General features: G+C 43.9%; 1 protein-coding gene and 1 long non-coding RNA gene across 13 annotated transcripts in view; one reads left to right on the top strand and one right to left on the bottom strand.

Moving 5' to 3' along the window:
- Positions 1-17,414, bottom strand: part of epb41a (erythrocyte membrane protein band 4.1a) — a 116,167-nt gene that overhangs the window by 83,852 nt on the left and 14,901 nt on the right. For 10 of the 12 annotated variants that reach the window (XM_042012245.1, XM_042012251.1, XM_042012249.1 and 7 more), the window contains exons 2-6: positions 12,464-12,783; positions 4,868-5,122; positions 4,118-4,222; positions 3,931-3,973; positions 3,756-3,831 (exon numbers count right to left, since the gene is read on the bottom strand). In XM_042012245.1, the coding sequence (XP_041868179.1) occupies positions 3,756-3,831; positions 3,931-3,973; positions 4,118-4,222; positions 4,868-5,122; positions 12,464-12,775 (791 nt within the window). In that variant the 5' untranslated portion in view covers positions 12,776-12,783. Of the gene's footprint in view, positions 1-3,755; positions 3,832-3,930; positions 3,974-4,117; positions 4,223-4,867; positions 5,123-12,463; positions 12,787-17,414 lie in introns of all 12 variants that reach the window. The other 2 variants (XM_042012246.1, XM_042012255.1) reach the window with 2 other exon arrangements.
- LOC121657005 lies at positions 6,788-8,577 on the top strand. The gene is made up of 2 exons (XR_006013506.1): positions 6,788-7,464; positions 7,980-8,577. It is a non-coding gene; the product is annotated as an uncharacterized LOC121657005 (long non-coding RNA).

Genomic DNA, 17,414 nt, shown 5'->3' with positions numbered 1-17,414 from the left:
TATTATTATTATTGTTACTATTATCAACTAGTTGTGTAATGACCTACTGGCTAGGATGATCTTAGCTATATATGTTGTAAGTAGTATGGATTACATGGTCTTCTGTATGATGTTTCAAGTCCCCACCCGCACTCCCCACACCCTTTCTGTCCCTCTCTCTCCCCTCCCTCTTCTCTCTACTTTCTTTTCTCTCTCTCTCTCTCTGTCCCCTCCGGTCGAGTCCAGCATTAAGAGTCTGATTTAATAAAGTTTTTCATCAAGAGGGACTTTATACATGTAGTATAAATCCCTGCTTGATAGAGTAAAATTGCCCAGCACCAGACAGCAGCCAGACAATCATTCTGTTTGCAACGATGCTGGACAAGACAGGTTAAAAAAAAAAAAAAAGAGCTGAAGATCACGGCCCGATGAAGCCAACAGAACCACATCATCCGCAAAAAGCAGAGACCCAATCCTGAGGCCACCAAACCGGATCCCCTCGACACCTCGGCTGTGCCTAGAAATTCTGTCCATAAAAGTTATGAACAGAATCGGTGACAAAGGACAGCCTTGGCGGAGTCCAACCCTCACCGGAAACGACTGATTTACTGCCGGCAATGCGGACCAAGCTCTGACACCGGTCGTACAGGGACCGGACAGCTCGTACAAGCGAGTCTGGCACTCAATACTCGCCGGAGGACTCCCTCACAGGAGTCCCTGGGGACATGGTCAAATGCCTTCTCCAAGTCCACAAAGCACATGTAGATTGGTTGGGCAAACTTCCAGGCCCCCCCAAGACCCTGAAGAGGGTGTAGAGCTGGTCCACTGTTCCACAACCGTGACGAAAACCACACTGCTCCTCCTCAATCCGAGGTTCGACTATCCGACAGACCCTCCTCTCCAGCACCCCTGAATAGACCTTATTCAGGGAGGCTGAGGAGTATGATCCCCCTGTAGTTGGAGCACACCCTCCGGTCCCCCTTTGAAGAGGGGGACCACCACCCCAGTCTGCCAGTCCAGGGGAACTGTCCTGGATGTCCACGCAATGTTGCAGAGGAGTGTTAGCCAAGACAGCCCTACAGCATCTAGAGCCTTAAGGAACTCTGGGCGGACCTCATCCACCCCTGGGGCCTTGCCACCAAGGAGCTTTTTAACCACCTCAGCAACCTCAGCCCCAGAGATGGGAAAGCCAACACCAGGGTTCCCAGACTCTGCTTCCTCATTGGAAGAAGTGTTGGTGGGATTGAGAAGGTCTTCGAAGCATTCCCTCCATCGCCTCACAACGTCCCGAGTCAAGGTCAGCAGCCCCCCATCCCCACTGTACACAGTGTTGATGGAGCACTGCCTTCCCTTCCTGAGCCGCCAGATGGTGGACCAGAATCTCCTCGAAGCCGTCCGGAAGTCATTCTCCATGGCCTCTCCAAACTCCTCCCATGCCCGAGTTTTTGCCTTATAGTGACCCGCCGAAGCTGCGCTCTGCTTAGCCTGCCGATACCCATCAGCTGCCTCTGGAGTCCCATAGGCCAAAAGGCCCGATAGGACTTCGTCTTCAGCTTGATGGCATCACTTACTGCCGGTGTCCACCAACGAGTTCAGGGGTTCCTGCCACGACAGGCACCACTGACCTTGCCGCCTCAACAATAGAGGCACGGAACACAGCCCACTCGGACTCAATGTCCCCCGCCTCACCAGGGACATGGTTGAAGCTCTGCTAGAGATGGGAGTTGAAACTCTTTCTGACAGGGGACTCTGCCAGACTTTCCTAGCAGACCCTCACAACACGCTTGGGTCTGCCAGGCCTGACCAGCATCCTCCCCCACCGAGCTAACCCACCACCAGGTGGTGATCAGTTGACAGCTCACCTGAGTGTCCAAGACATGCACCTGCAAGTCCGATGACATGACTACAAAGTCGATCATCGAACTGCGGCCTAGAGTGTCCTGATGTCAAGCGCACATGTGGACACTCTTATGCCTGAACAAGGTGTTCGTTATGGAAAATCCCTGATAAGCACAGAAGTTCAATAACAAAACACCACTTGGATTCAGATCAGGGGGGCCATTCCTCCCAATCACGCCCCTCCGGGTCTCGCTGTCATTGCTCACGTGGGCACTGAAGTCCCCCAGCAGAACGAGGGAGACCCCGGAAGAAGAGCTTTCCAACACCCCCTCCAAGGACTCCAAAAAGGGTGGGTACACTGAACTGCTCTTTGGTACATAAGCACAAACAACAGTCAGGACCCGTCCCCCCACCTGAAGGCGGAGGGAGGCTACCCTTTCGTCCACCGGGGTAAACCCCAATGCACAGGCGCCAAGTCGGAGGGCAATGAGCGTGCCCTCTCACCGGGAGCAACTCCAGAATGGAAGAGGGTCCAGCCCCTCTCAAGGACAGTGGTTCCAGAGCAGAAGCTGTGCGTTGAAGTGAGTCCAACTATATCTAGCTGGAACCGCTCAACCCCACACACCAGCTCAGGCACCTTCCCTGCCAGAGAGGTGACATTCCACGTCCCTAGAGCTAGCTTCTGCAGCCGAGGATCAGACCGCCAGGGTCCCCGCCTCTGGCAGCCACCCAGCTCACACTGCATCCGACCCCTATGGCCCCTGCAGGTGGTGAGTCCACGGAAGGGGGGGTCCATGTCACCCTTTTGGGCTGAGCCTGACCGGGCCCCATGGGCAAAGGCCCGGCCAATGCCAATTGACTTTTTAGATAAAAGTTGAATCAATGTTGATAAAATGTCAGTACTGGTTGAAAAATCAACATTTATTCAACATTGATCATAACGAGCACTGTAATTTCAATGTCAGAAATCTGTGTTAGTTCAATATCAGTGGCTGATGATGTTTCAACATTGATTCAATTGAAGTCTGTTATCTGGGTATGAGCTGTGCCATACATAAGCATCCTTAGTAAGAACATTAGCATGCTGTGTCACATTGAAGCCAAGCTGAACCAGAAGTGTTTCAATCTGTTGACTGTCATTGAATGTCAGTTACATTCAAGAGCCAGATGTTAGCAGGTGTTAGCAGATGTTAGCAGTGGACATTAGTAGATGTTATAACAGGCTTTTTCAGAAGTTAGTGAATGTTAGTGGATGGTAGCCGGAATTAGCTGGAGTTAGTGACTGTTAGTAGAAGTTAGCCGGTGTTAGCAGGGATTAGCAGATGTTGGCAGCTGATGTTAGCATAGCAGGTGTTAGCAAGAGTTAGTGGATGTTAGTAGATGTTTGTAGGTGATAGAAGAAGTTAGCAGGGATTTCCAGATGTTGGCAGCGAATGTTAGCAGGTGTTAGCAGTAGTTAGCAGGTGTTAGCAGATGTTGGTACCAGATGTTAGTAGTTGTTAGTTGGTGTTAGCAGAAGTTAGTGGATGTTATTAGATGTTAGCAGGTTCGAAAGACCTAACAGAGCAAAACTTGAAGAGAAGCAAAAGCAAACATCATGATTAAACATATAAATGATCAGTAGAGACTGGAGTTAAACTTTTTCTTTTGTAACCTCTGTAATCAAACATCTTTAATGAAAGTCTAGTCACTGATTACCCAAACATGCTACCATCATGTCATCCACATAAAACAGCTGTTTTGGAATTTTTCCTTTTGTCTTGACTCCCATAGCTTCTGTCATGATCATTCATCTTTGTTTACTTTGGTCGTCTCTGTCATGCATTTGGGTTTCTTTGTCAAGTAATTCAAATATCATTAAACTTGATGAGATTCTTTAAATAAATGACCCTGCTAAATTAATTAATTTCCATTAATTAATTATACCATTACAGTACCTTGTAATGTCTTCTGACAGCTGGGCCGGGTCCGGTGGATAGAATTTCACATTGAAAGTAAAATTATAGTTGGCACCTTTAAAAAGTAAGAAAGATGGATCCGATGGAACAAGTAAATATTTAACAAAAAAATGTAGAAGAAAGAAAATGGGGTTGTATTTGTAGTTACACTCACCTTGTACCTGCCTGCGGATCTCTTTGGTCAGGTCCATCCAAGTCTGATAAAAAAAAAAAAAGAGAGAATAAAGGACATGGGTTGATGTAAGCTTCAAAAATATCTACATATTATGAGTGACCTTACTCCTGTCTGAATGGAATACTAAGAAGGAATTGCTAGAGGTTTATGAACTAACAAAGGTCACCTTCATTGTGGGGGTCTCCCAGATGGCCAGGCCGTAGTAGTCTTTTTCCAGCAGATTGAGGTGGTCACATACCTTCATGAAGAGCTCCTGGCCTTTGGCATGTTTCTAATACACACCCAAATATAAAGAAAATGAGCGCAATTAAAGACCTAGCATCACCAACATAACAGGGTTTTGATTAAAGTGCTGAACATGGTGGACTAGATGGTTACTTCACTGCGTTTTCATTCATTTTTTTAACTTCTCCTGTCCAGCATGGTGGCAGCAGAATGATGAACAAAAATAGCTTGTGTATAAATCCACTGGACAGCTCAGTGACTGTGTCAGCTTGCGGAGTATAAGGAGTCAGCACTGAGCAGAGATGAGCGTGATCATGCAAATGTGACCACACCTCCACGGAGGCCAGAGGCAGACTAGGGCGGCCCAGAGAACCGGGCCATCAGCAGCCATCCTGGAGCACCAACCCAAGCCCCCCACCACTCAGACTACCCCGGCAGCAGAGGAAGGCCTCAGCCAGAGCCCCCCGTGGTCACAGACCCCGGTGGGCCCAGATCAGCAGCCGCCGACTCTGCCAGGCACCTTGTTTGCGATTAAAATTGAGGGTTAGTAACCAAGCTGAAATTTTCTTTAATATATTGTGACAGTAAAGCTCTCCTCACCCTTTGGCTGCTAATATTGAAAATACAGAATTCAAACAGTTAAAACTGGCTTTTATCATAACTAAACGGTTATGATGAAAAATGTTCTTACATCCAGCTCACACTCATACAGGGTGTCGTCCAGTAGGGTGACTTTGATCTGCATGGTCTTTGGTCGGCGTGGGGCTCTAGGTGGTTTGGCCTCAACCTCTGATGTCTTCTCCTTCTTCTCTCCCTTTTCCTCTCCTTCAGGACCAGATTCCTTTTCCTTGTCCTCCTCCTTTTCAGTGACAACTTCCTCTCCTTTTTCATCGCTGTTCTCCTTCTCTTTTCCACCCTTGTCCTCCTCAGCTTCTTTTTTCTCTACCTGTGGAACCCAACAAAATCACTTTAATGACAATGCTTATTTTCTGTCATAGTTTCTTGCAGAAACAGTTCTTGTGATAGATTTTGTACTGCAGCTACTGGAGTTCCTCGGGAATAAAGGAAAGTGCCAAACTTAGTGTATACTGTGATAGAACTGTCTTTTTTGAGTGCTTTATGAATTGTATCATCTCCAATTATAGTTTAAATTGGGAGTTTTAAAATTTTTTTTTCAAGTCTAAGACTTGTCTGACAGAGGGATCTTGGCTGTACTATTAATGATGATGAATGGTCACAAATACTTAAATAATGGGAAACATTTAAAAAGAACATTTATTTATTATAAGATGGTGCACAGGTTTTAGTCTACTACATCGAGGCTTCATAGGATGGGTTTATTTTCCAATAATTCATGCTGGAAATGTCAAACTGAACCAGTAACCTTTGTACGTGTTAGTATGGTAATACCAAGACTGTGCTTGTTGGTGGATGAAGCAGTAAAACCTAACATGTGAAAAGACCAAAGCGTAATGTAGGAGGTGGGAGGAGTCACAGCTGCCAGAGTAATCCTCAGACTTTGGAAGACCACTTCTTCTCTGGATGGTTGGAATTCATGCTGAAAATAATGTCATATAAACAGATGTTGGCTGAGCTAAATACGTATACAAAAAACTTCAAAAAATTCTCGGACTGCTTTCTCTTGCAACACGGGGACAATCAGATATCATAAATAAACGCTATTCTGAGAAACACTGGTGACTAACTTCTTTTCTTTTGTTTGTTGTGACTGTGAGGATGTTGTAAAAGCAATTCTTTGAAACTTTAAAATTATTATTTTGGTATGATAAGTGCTGAATGCACAGATGCAGAATGTGAACATCTGGAGCATCAGAAGGAGTCAGATGAGGTGATAATGACATTTTATGAGGATGCTTCCTCGTCCCTCCCTTTGGGAGATTTTTCAAGCATGATCAACTGGGACAAGGCCCTCAGGGGGACCTGGGACACACTGGGTGGATGATATATCCTCCTAGCCTAGGAATGCCCAGGGATCCCCAGAGAGAAGCTGGGGTGAGGGATGTGTGGGTTTCTGTGTGGAGAGAACCATTCTGAACAGGACAGGACTTACATTTTATACAGCGGGTCCAATATTGATGCTCCAACAAAATTTTGTTGTATCTATGACAAAGAGTATAAGTCTTGAAATCTGAAATCTGACAGTGATCTTTGATTCACCATTTGCCTGTACTCACTCTTATAATCTACAAATAAGGAATGCAAGAAAGTCCTTTTTCTCTGATGTTATTAGCAAAAACTATTATAAAGCTCGTGTCTTATTCACCATTGTTGACAGGTTAACAAACCCTCCTGTGTCAGTAGCACCTGAACTTTATTCCACCAAGGCTGCAATGAGTTTGCCAAATGCTTCAAAGACAAAATCCAGAATATCAGACAAACAGTTGGTTCATCAGCAGCAACAGGTTCAGGAAATATACTGTGTCCATTGAAAACCAGTTTAAGCACCATTAACAGCAAAGATCTGGGCGACATCGTACATCAGCTGAACTTCTCCTCTTGCTGCTTGGACATCCTGCCCACAGGTTTCTTCAAACAGGTTTCAAAGACTCTGGAGCCAGATCTGTTACAGATTGTTAACTTATCTTTAAAGAGCATCTTTCAGGTTGAATTTTCCACAATATGACGTTTTGAAAAAGTCCGAGAGACACTGTGGCATAAATAAAAGCTTCTTAAAATTTCATTTTTTGTAATTGCACTTAATTCAGCTCGTCTGCGATCCAGTGCTTTAAAAAACATAACTTTTCCTGTCACGTGATACGTGACGTCATGTAAGGTAAACGAGCCCATACGCCAGCGGCTATCAGCTCAGTTTATCGTAGGCATCGGCTGTGTTTTTTACTCCAGACTTCTAATAGTAAAACTAAAGATTTCTGGAACATCACCATGGTGAATACTTGTGTTTGTGCATCCTGCACAAATTCAAGTCTCTCTGGACATCGTGTCCACAGTTTCCCTAACAAGAAGAGCCCCACCTTTCGCTCCTGGGTCAGGTTTGTCCAGGCTAGGCGCCAAGACTTCACTTTCAAGTCCGTTCATCCCAAAAACTCCGTCATTTGCAGCGCACACTTTGTGGAAACGGACTATATGCCTAGTGACCTAACTGCGTTTAAGATGGGGTACAAGACCATGAGGTCAGTGCGTTTAAGGTCTGATGCAGTTCCCACTGTTCATGCTACGGCTAGCATGCTAGCAGCAGCAGGTGCCCCATCACGTCTGCCTTCACCGGGGAAGCCGCGGGCCGCCCATCGGAAACGGGAGACGAGCAGAGTAAGTTTTTCTCTCTGTTTTTTAACCTGTTTATAACCTTTTCTTATAAAACGGAATTGTCCCCTTTTTACTACTTATTATTGAGGACAGTTTCAACATATTTAATCCCGTTTGCAAAGGTGGATTCACTGTGCGTCCAGTAAAGAAGGAGCCATCATATGGTAAATAATTGAAGGCATCGCGCACATTTTCTTCAAATAATGGCCATCTATTTTCCCGCAGAATTATATAATCCATAAGATTCTGGACCATCTAATATGTGCCTGTGTATTTCAGAGTGTATTTTCTATCTCTATTCTCTCTTTGTAATTCGTGTATGACTGTGTAAATTAATTGAGCTTTATTTACTTCTAGCAACAAGTTTAAATAAGATGTTTTGCTTCTAATAATTAGAACTTATTAAATAAATCCAGGAAGATGATCATAACAGAAAGATGACATTGAGATGGAAGCAAAATATTTTATTTATTATTACAATTTACAGAATAGGAAGACATGTCTTGTATGTGTTACAGGTCAGGCCATCTGAAACCTTGGTAGACACCATGTTCATCAGGGAAAGCTAACCGGATTGCTGAGACAACACATGCTGGAAGAGGTTTCCTCACATGTCGTCCAAGCACTCCATGTGCCCAGCGTACCATCTGCCTGTAGGCAGTATACCTGAACTGTTCATTTTGGGTCAGATCAAGTGGACCATGTTCCTGCTTGAAAGCGCTGTAGGCCACCTGAAGCACCCAGGGGTTCAAACAGCATGCAGAGAACCCAGGATGCTGTCCCACACAAGTAATGCCTTCGGGTTGTGGATGGAGGTCTTCGACGAGGCTCCAAATTGCAGGAATCTCCCTGCAGCATATGCTCTCCTCCGCACTGCTCATGGGCTGACAGTGTCCACATAAACACCTGTAATTAGATAACATGCTGTTAAAGAATTTCTGTTGTTAAATGTAGATACAGTGTTGTAAATATATGTTCAACCATGTAAAGATTTTTATTTTTTTTACTTTTACATACAGGCTTTAAAAATTAAATGTTTATATTTCATCCGTAGTCATAGCTGCTTATAACATGCTGAAACATTTCATGTAATACATAAAGCTGAGATGCCCTTTTTTCTGTTGTCACTGGCCTTGCTGAATATAGGGGGAAGAGGGATTACCAATTGTGGGTGAGAGTTGTGGGCTCTGTTGTTTGGGGGATAAAGTGTTAAGACTGCAGTGCACATGGCATCATATGTGGAATGACCATTATTCAGAAGGGTTTACAATCCAGTTTTAAAAATAGTTTTTCTGTTTTAACAATATCTTTAAACCTCAGAATCAGGCTTTATTTATCATTGGGAAAAAAGTGCAAAATTATACACATCCTGAAAAAGCTGAGACCAAGTGTTGGATTAGAAAAAAAGGTAAGTTTAGCGAAAAAACAAAACAAAAAAAAACAAGCGATGGATCTGCTCAGCCAGTGCGCAGATCCATCCTTCGTCATGGAACCAGCATCCTGGCGCAACAAATTTTCTTCCAGTTTTTTTTTTTTTTTTTTTTTAAGCGTATTTAAATACCGCATTGAAATAGTCTGCTTCTAAGTTTAGAGAGTGCTGGTAAAACTAAGACATTACAGCACGTACATTCTATGAGGTATTTATGAGTTTAGAACAGCGTGGGCTTTTTTTTGCGCACTACACGCACATCCAGTCTGACCAACTTCAGAAAAAAGATTATAACTCTGGTATTCCTTGATCAATCAACACAATTCAGAAAGTTGTTTATAGTCTAAAATGACTGTTTTGCGCTGTTAATTAGGCTACCCGACGTGGATTAGATGATGGAGCCTTAGCGAGGCTACTTTGGGCACTAGCCTACGTATCATCAGATGATTTGATTAGAACAGCGCTTTTCTGTCTACAACTGTGTGAACGGGGTAGCCATTGCACAGCTTTTATAGGCATTATCTGCCACAGAACTATTTTATTTAACCAATGTTTTGTCACGAATCGCTAGTGACATAGTAGCAGCTTGAAGTTGTTTTTTTTGTGGCGAAACGTGATTTTTAAAACAAACCTGTCAGGGCGGGGCAGGACAGGGATGTCTTCCTATCGGCTGCAGTAAGTAAAAGGCTTTAAAATCTATTTGCTATTGCAAACACTGTATTTTTTCACTGGTCTGCAGCATAACCAGGTATTACTTGCCCAATTCAGAAGGCTAATGTGGAAGAAAATTTACGAAACATTTGTATCACTTACCATGCTGTTTGATTAATCCTCCAGATGTTTTCAGCTGCCCATGACTGAATCTGCTGCCTGTTTCCCGTCAACGATCTCCTTTGCTGGTTGTCAGTGACTCTGTTTGTAGCTTCAGGTTCAAAACTGTATGGATCCGGTCCTTCACTTCTAAAAATAAAATTATCTTCTTCTTCCTCCATAATCTCACGCCCATTCCGTTCCGTTGTGTTAGCCATAACTGTTGTGTTAGCAATAACGTACATAACAGAGTCCCTTACGTGACGTCACTTCCGGCAAAACAGATTTTTACAGTCATTTGAGCAGTTTTTAATAGTCCATAACCGATTTCTTTATTTTCTTATTCACGGACTTCAACAAAAACTAAATAGATATTAACTATAAAATATGCATAATCCAAACCATTAATCATGCTCTTAACCTGCCAGTTGCTCTTTAATTTCTGCCGTCTTCCCAGAGCTTTGAAAAACAGCTGTAATCAAACCCCTGCCAAAAAGGGACAATCTAGACAAGACACAAATGAGCAACTACAGGCCGATCTCAAATCTTCCTTTTCTAAGTAAGATAATTGAAAAAGCCGTTTTTCATCAACTAAACGACTTTTTAACACAAACAACTGCTACGATGTCTTCCAGTCAGGTTTTAGGCAGCACCACAGCACTGAGATGCTCTGACCAAAGTCATTAATGACATATGTTTGAATACAGCTGATGGAAAAATGTCAGTCTTAGTCTTACTGGACCTCAGTGCTGCATTTGATACAGTCGACCACAATATATTACTCCCGACTGGAGAACTGGGTGGACCTCTCTGGCGCTACACTGGTTTAAATCTTATTTAGAGAATAGAAAGTACTTTGTGTCATTAGGTAATTTTACATCTGAGCAGACAAGAATTACATGTGGAGTTCCCCAAGGTTCCATCCTGGGACCTCTTCTGTTTAACATCTACATGCTCCCACTGGCACAGGTCATAAAGAACAACATTAGTTACCATAGCTACGCAGATGACACACAGATATATATTACAATGTCACCAGGAGATCGAAGCCCTGTACAGGCTCTTGGTAAATGTATTTAGGAAATTAATGACTGGATGTGACTGAACCTTCTCCAGTTAAACAAAAACAAAACTGAGGTGATGGTCTTTGGAGCCAAAGAGAAACGATTAAAGGTCACCACAGAGCTTCAGTCTATATACCTAAAAACCACCAACCAGGCCAGAAATCTGGGTGTACTGATGGACTCAGACCTTAACTTTGAGAAACACATTAAGGGAATCACAAAGTCAGCCTACTATCACCTTAAGAACATATCAAGGGTAAAAGATCTGATGTCTCAGCAGGGCCTGGAAAAACTAGTCCAGCTTCCATCTTTAGTCGGCTTGATTATTTTAACAGTGTTTTTACAGGTTCTACCTAAAACATCAGTCAGACACCTGCAGCTGATCCAGAACTCTGCTGCTCCAGTCCTCACTAAGACCAAGAAAGTGGACCACATCAGTCCAGCTCTGAGGTCTTTACACTGGCTGCCGGTCTGTCAGAGAATAGACTTTAAAGTGCTGCTGCTGGTCTAGAAAGCTCTGAATGGTTTAGGACCAACACACATCAGTGACCTCTTGACCCAGTATGAACCTACCAGAACCCTCAGGTCATCTGGATCCAGTTTCTTAACAGTTCCCAGAGTCAGAACCAGACATGGAGAAGCTGCGTTCAGCTTCTATGCTCCACATGTCTGGAACAAACTCCCAGAAAGCCTCAGATCAGCTGAAACACTCAGTTTATTTAGATCCAGGTTAAAGACCCACCTGTTCTCTGCTGTATGGACTAGTTTTTATTTAGAGCCCAGATCTGCATTTGGTTCTTTTACGCTGAAATCTTAACTTTATTTCTTTATCTGAGCTTTTTCTTGCTGTTTTATGTAATCAATTTAATCTTTTTAATCTTTGTTTTTCTAATGCACTTGTATTTCTTTTTTCTTCCCCTGCACCTTGTGGTAATGTTTTTATGTTTTATATAAAGCACTTTGAATTGTCTTGTACATGAAATATTCTACACATATAAATTTGCCTTGCCTTACAAGACACTCAAGTAGAAGAAGACGAAGAAGAAAAAGAAGAAGAAGAACTGAGGAAACTGAATAAGAAGGTAAGAGTCTAAACAAAGCTGGAGAATAAATAAACTTTTGGAATCTGCCACCAGGAATGAAAAAGATCAGGTGAAGGGGAATCAAATTGACTGAGGCTGATAGACACCATGACCCCAGCTACACAAACATGGCACCCTCACTGGGTCCAGAGCTGCCTCCTCAGCATCACCTAGTAAAAAATGCTGTTTGGTTTTTACTCTGGGGCTGAAGATGCTATTACCTCCCCACCTACATCTGGCCAGGCTGGCAGCTTCATGAGGATCATGTTCTTGATCATGATGGATGAATGGATGGATGGATGGATGATGGATGGATGATGGATGGATGAATGAATGGATGGATGGATGGATGGATGGATGGATGGATAGATGGATGGATGCACGAGACACATCAGATAAATGACTGATGTGTGAAAACTCTGTCTAAAACATCCATGGTCACAGTGAAATGTCCCTCATAATTATAAGGCTTAATGTTACACAAAAACTCGTCCAGGTACAGTATTAGGTAGATCCTCTCAGAAAAACTTTGTTAACATTTATTTGACAGAAACTGACATAAAATGTAGAAGCAGTGTGAGAAAATTGTCCACCCCAATGACTTCTCTGGGACTGACCTGAGCCTCAGTGCTGCTGACAGAGTGCTGGTCCAGAGCAACCTCTCCCTCTACTCTTAGTTCAGGCTCAGGGTCAGCTATTGGAGCTTTAGCCTCTTCTTCTTCCGTATTCCCCCTGTCTCCACCTTCACTCTCACACTGTGAACGCCTTTTCAGGAAGGATGAAAAGAGGCGCGAGAGACCACGGCCGGCAGAGTTACGGTTTCGTAGCCGGAGCTGCTCATCCTCAGGAGACGGTGGCCGAGCGTCCTGGCTGGGTTCCTCCTGTTGCTTCGGCTTCTTCTGGTGACTTTCCACCTCATCTGTGGTCATGGCAACAGCTGCTGAGGCAGAGGACAGAGAGAGTTAACCCCTTAACCCCCATAGTGCCAAATTTGTTACAAATTGCTTTGGGGTCTTTTTTTTTTAATCTCTTTTTATTTTATTTTTATTTATTGTTTATTTGAGTTTGCTGATTGTTATTAATTTAATTTATATTTAATTGTATTTTATTTTATATATATTGATATATTTGTAAATAAATTCAGGTGTTACATGAACAACAACCATATTGATAACTTATACAGACAGTGAGAGCTTAAATAGAAAGTAATTTGGTATCTTTTTTAAAAAAAAAAGAAAGAAAATCATTCAAATTAATCAATATCAAGTCAGAAAAGATTAAGTAATTACTATATATATACATATATATGTATATATATATATATATATATATATATACATATATATATCCATCCATTTTCTGCAGCTTATCCGGAATCGGGCTGAAGGGGCAGCTGCCTAAGCAGGGAAAACCAGACTTCCCCCGGCCACATTCACCATCTCATCCGGAGGGATCCCGAGGCATTCCCAGGCCAGCCAAGAGATGTAGTCTGTCCAGCGCGTCTTAGGTCTTCCCCGGGGCCTCCTCCCAGTGGGACGTGCCCAGCACTCCTCACCAGGGAGGCGTCCAGGAGGCATCCTGACCAGATGCCGGAGCCACCTTATCTGGCTCCTCTCGATGTGGAGGAGGACTCTACTCTGAGCTCCGCCCGGATCACCGAGCTTCTCACCCCATCTCTAAGGGAGAGCCCGGCCACCCTGCGGAGAAAACTCATTTCGGCCGCTTTTATTCGTGATCTTGTTCTTTCGGTCACTACCCACAGCTCGTGGCCATAGGTGAGGGTAGGAACGTAGATCGACCGGTAAATTGAGAGCTTTGCCTTTTGGTTCAGCTCCTTCTTCACCACGACAGACCGATGCAGAGTCCACATCACTGCAGACTCCGCACAGATCCACCTGTCCATCTTCTGCTCCATCCTTCCCTCATTCATGAAAAAGACCCTGAGATACGTGAACTCTTCCACTTGGGGCAGGACCCTATTGCAGACCCGGAGAGAGCACTCCACCCTTTTCCGGCTGAGGACCATGGTCTCGGTGCTGATTCTCATCCCAGCCGCTTCACACCACATCATCCGCAAAGAGCAGAGACCCAATCCTGAGGCCACCAACCCGGATCCCCTCAACACCCGGCTGCACCTAGAAATTCTGTCCATAAAAGTTATGAACAGAATCGGTGACAGAGGGCAGCCCTGGCGGAGTCCAACCCGCACTGGAAACAATTCTGATTTACTGCCGGCAATGTGAACCAAGCTCTGACAACGGTCGTACAGGGACCGAACAGCTCGTACAAGCGAGTCCGGCACTCCATACTCCCGGAGTACCCCCCACAGGAGCCCCTGGGGGACACGGTCAAATGCCTTCTCCAAGTCCACAAAGCACATCAGCACATATATACATACATATATATATATATATATATATATATATATATATAAAATTGCCCCCTCGCCCTCCGTGGGCGGCCTCATTCATCCAAGCTCGGGTCCTCTACCAGAGGACTGGGAGCTTGAGGGTTCTGCGCAGTATCTTTGCTGTTCCTAGGACTGCACTCTTCTGGACTGAGATGTCTGAGGTTTGTGTCAGGGCTGCACCTCATCCGCCAGACCGCTCGTCATCCCCGGAGTACTAGGACAGGACTACACCACCCACAACGCACCGGACGCTGCCATTATGAGAATCACCTGCATTCCCTCATCAGCCTAATAGTCTACACCTGGACACAGCTCTATATATATCTTCTGTCTGCCTCCATTCAGTGTCTAGTCTTGCCTTTGCTTGTGCATTCGATCCACTGACTGACTTCATTAAACCTCCTCAAAACCTGCAACCTGCGCTTGTGTCCAGCCGTTCCTGAGTCAGCCGTTACAGTTTGACCTGGGATCTGCTGTAGCCACTCTTCCAGTTTGGGGGTTACTGCCCCGAGTGCTCCAATGACCACGGGCACCACTGTTGCCTTCACTTTCCAGGCCTTCTCAAGTTCTTCTTTCCGGCCTTGGCATTTCTCTAGTTTCTCATGTTCCTTTTTCCTGATGTTGCAATCGCTTGGTATTGCGATGTCAACCACACCAGCTTTCCTCTGCTGTTTGTCCATCACCACAATGTCCACAATTACCATTTTGTCGGTCTGGATCTGGAAGTCCCACAGGATCTTAGCTCGGTTATTCTCTACCACCTTCGGAGGTGTTTCCCACCTTGAGCTCGGGGCTTCCAGTCTGTACTCCGCACAGATGTTCCTGTACACTATACCAGCCACTTGGTTATGACGCTCCTTGTAAGCTTTCCCTGCCAGCATCTTACACCCTGCAGTTATGTGCTGGATTGTCTCAGGGGCCTCTTTGCACAGTTTACACCTGGGGTCTTGTCTTGTATGGTAGATCTGGGCCTCTATTACCCTGGTGCTCAAGGCCTGCTCCTGTGCAGCTATGATCAGTGCCTCTGTGCTGTCTTTCAGTCCAGCCCTTTCTAGCCATTGGTAGGATTTCTCGATATCAGCCACTTCAGTTATCTGTCGGTGGTACATTCCATGGAGGGGCTTTTCCTCCCATGATGGTTCCTCCATCACCACATGATCTGTTTTCCACTGCCTGAGACCTTCACTGAGCACTTTGTCCATGGAGGCCATCTTCCTGATGTATTCAAGGATGTTGGATGTTTCATCCTGGATAGTGGTTCTGACCCTCACTAGTCCTCTGCCTCCTTCCTTGTGCTTAGTGTACAGTCTCAGGGAGCTGGATTTTGGGTGGAACCCTCCATGCATGGTTAGGAGGTTTCCTGTTTTCACATCTGTGGTCTGAATCTCTTCCTTTGGCCAGCTTATTATTCCTGCAGGGTATCTGATGACCTCGTTGGAGGTATTTGGCTGTGGCTGCTTTTCTTGTGGCCTGTTCGAGGTTGCATTTGCTTGTGGGATTCCAAGTTACTTGTATTTATATATTGTATATACATATATATATATATATGGTTTTGTATGGTTTATGCATGTTCTCTTACTTTCTAAATACAATTTCTTTATTTTTTTCTTAAACTGGATGATGTGTGTTCTTCATAAAGATTATTACATCATTTTACAGCATATACTGTAAGGCACATAGTTGTTCTTATTCTTGAAATCTTCAGATTGAATTTCCCCCTCAGATTATATCCCTCCTTTCATGAATAAAAAATTTTTTTTGCATGTGTTCAGGTAGTGAATTATTTCTAGCTATAAACATTATTATTGCTGTTTGAAACTCCACCAAATCACTGAAGGGCTTGACTTGTTTGGTTCTTAAAGACACTCTCATCCAGCGCTTTTTCTTGTGCTGTAATTAGCACCTTAAAAGTGGAGATCATGTGTGTTTTTGCCCATCACAAGGTTCATAACAAACTATCAATTTCAAATATGGATTCTCCAAACTCAAGCAGAAACAGCCATAAAGATATCATTTAGATTATATGGACACCCTCCAAGCTAGTTGCAAAGTAACCAAACAGTATAAATGCTGGAGACAGTCTCAGTTACTTCACTGCTGTCATCTTTCATCTCAGTCCCAACTGGTGCTGACAGGAAGACTGAAATTTAAAACTTCCTCACCTTTTTTCTGTCCAGATTCCATCACCTAATCAGCAGGCTGACGCTTGTGCTTAGTGAGCTCTCTGCTCATTTTCTAATGAATTTCATTACTTCATGGGGGTGTGGGCGGCAGAATACAATCAGTCAGAAATGTTGTTATAGCAACCACAACCAAGTGAAAGAGCTGTATGATCCGGGAGAGGATGTGTGTGTGTGTGTGTGTGTTTTGGGGGGGGAGGAGACTGGACTTTGAGCAGAAAATGATCAGAGGTTCACTGTGGAGGAAATGTCTGCTGACACAGTTTTACCTGGATTTAATCAGTTTTTATTGTGTTGATGTGATTAGTGACAGTTTGCACTGAAGTTCCCAGAAATTCTTTGAAATAATCAAATTTAACTCTGCCAAAAAAGATACTGTCCATAAAAATTATTTGATACTTTGATGTACTTTTTTAATTTCAACCTTACTTCAAAGGTTATTAAATGCTAAAAGTGAATAATAAGCAACATAAACACCTCATAAGAGATTAAAAAAGGAAAAAAATACATGCAAAATAAAAAATCCCATGACACCACATTTTTCTAGCTGCGTGAACTCTCAAACAAAACAGTTAAACATTTGTATGTAAAAATTAGCATTCAAACTTTAAAAGATAAAAAATAAAGAAATAAAAAAAAAAGGGGGGGGGGGGGAGTTATGACTGGGGAGTTATGACTAAGGGGAGTTTTGACTGAAGGGAGTTATGACTGGGGGGTTATGACGAGGGGCAGTTATGACTGAGGGGAGTTATAACTGAGGGGAGTTATGACGAGGGGGAGTTATGACTGGGGGGAGTAATGACTGAGGGGAGTTATGAATAGGGGGAGTTATAACTGAGGGGAGCTTTGACTGGGGGGGGGGGGGTTATGACGAGGGGGAGTTATAACTGAGGGGAGTTATTAATTGGGGGTTTTGATGAGGGGGAGTAATGACTGAGGGGAGTTATGACTGGGGGGAGTTATAACTGAGGGGAGTTT

The sequence above is a fragment of the Melanotaenia boesemani genome, chromosome 17, assembly GCF_017639745.1.
Source record: "Melanotaenia boesemani isolate fMelBoe1 chromosome 17, fMelBoe1.pri, whole genome shotgun sequence".
NCBI classification, from domain to species: domain Eukaryota; kingdom Metazoa; phylum Chordata; class Actinopteri; order Atheriniformes; family Melanotaeniidae; genus Melanotaenia; species Melanotaenia boesemani.
The sequence above is the reverse complement of the archived record's forward strand: the minus strand, read 5'-3'. Positions and strand labels throughout refer to the sequence as shown.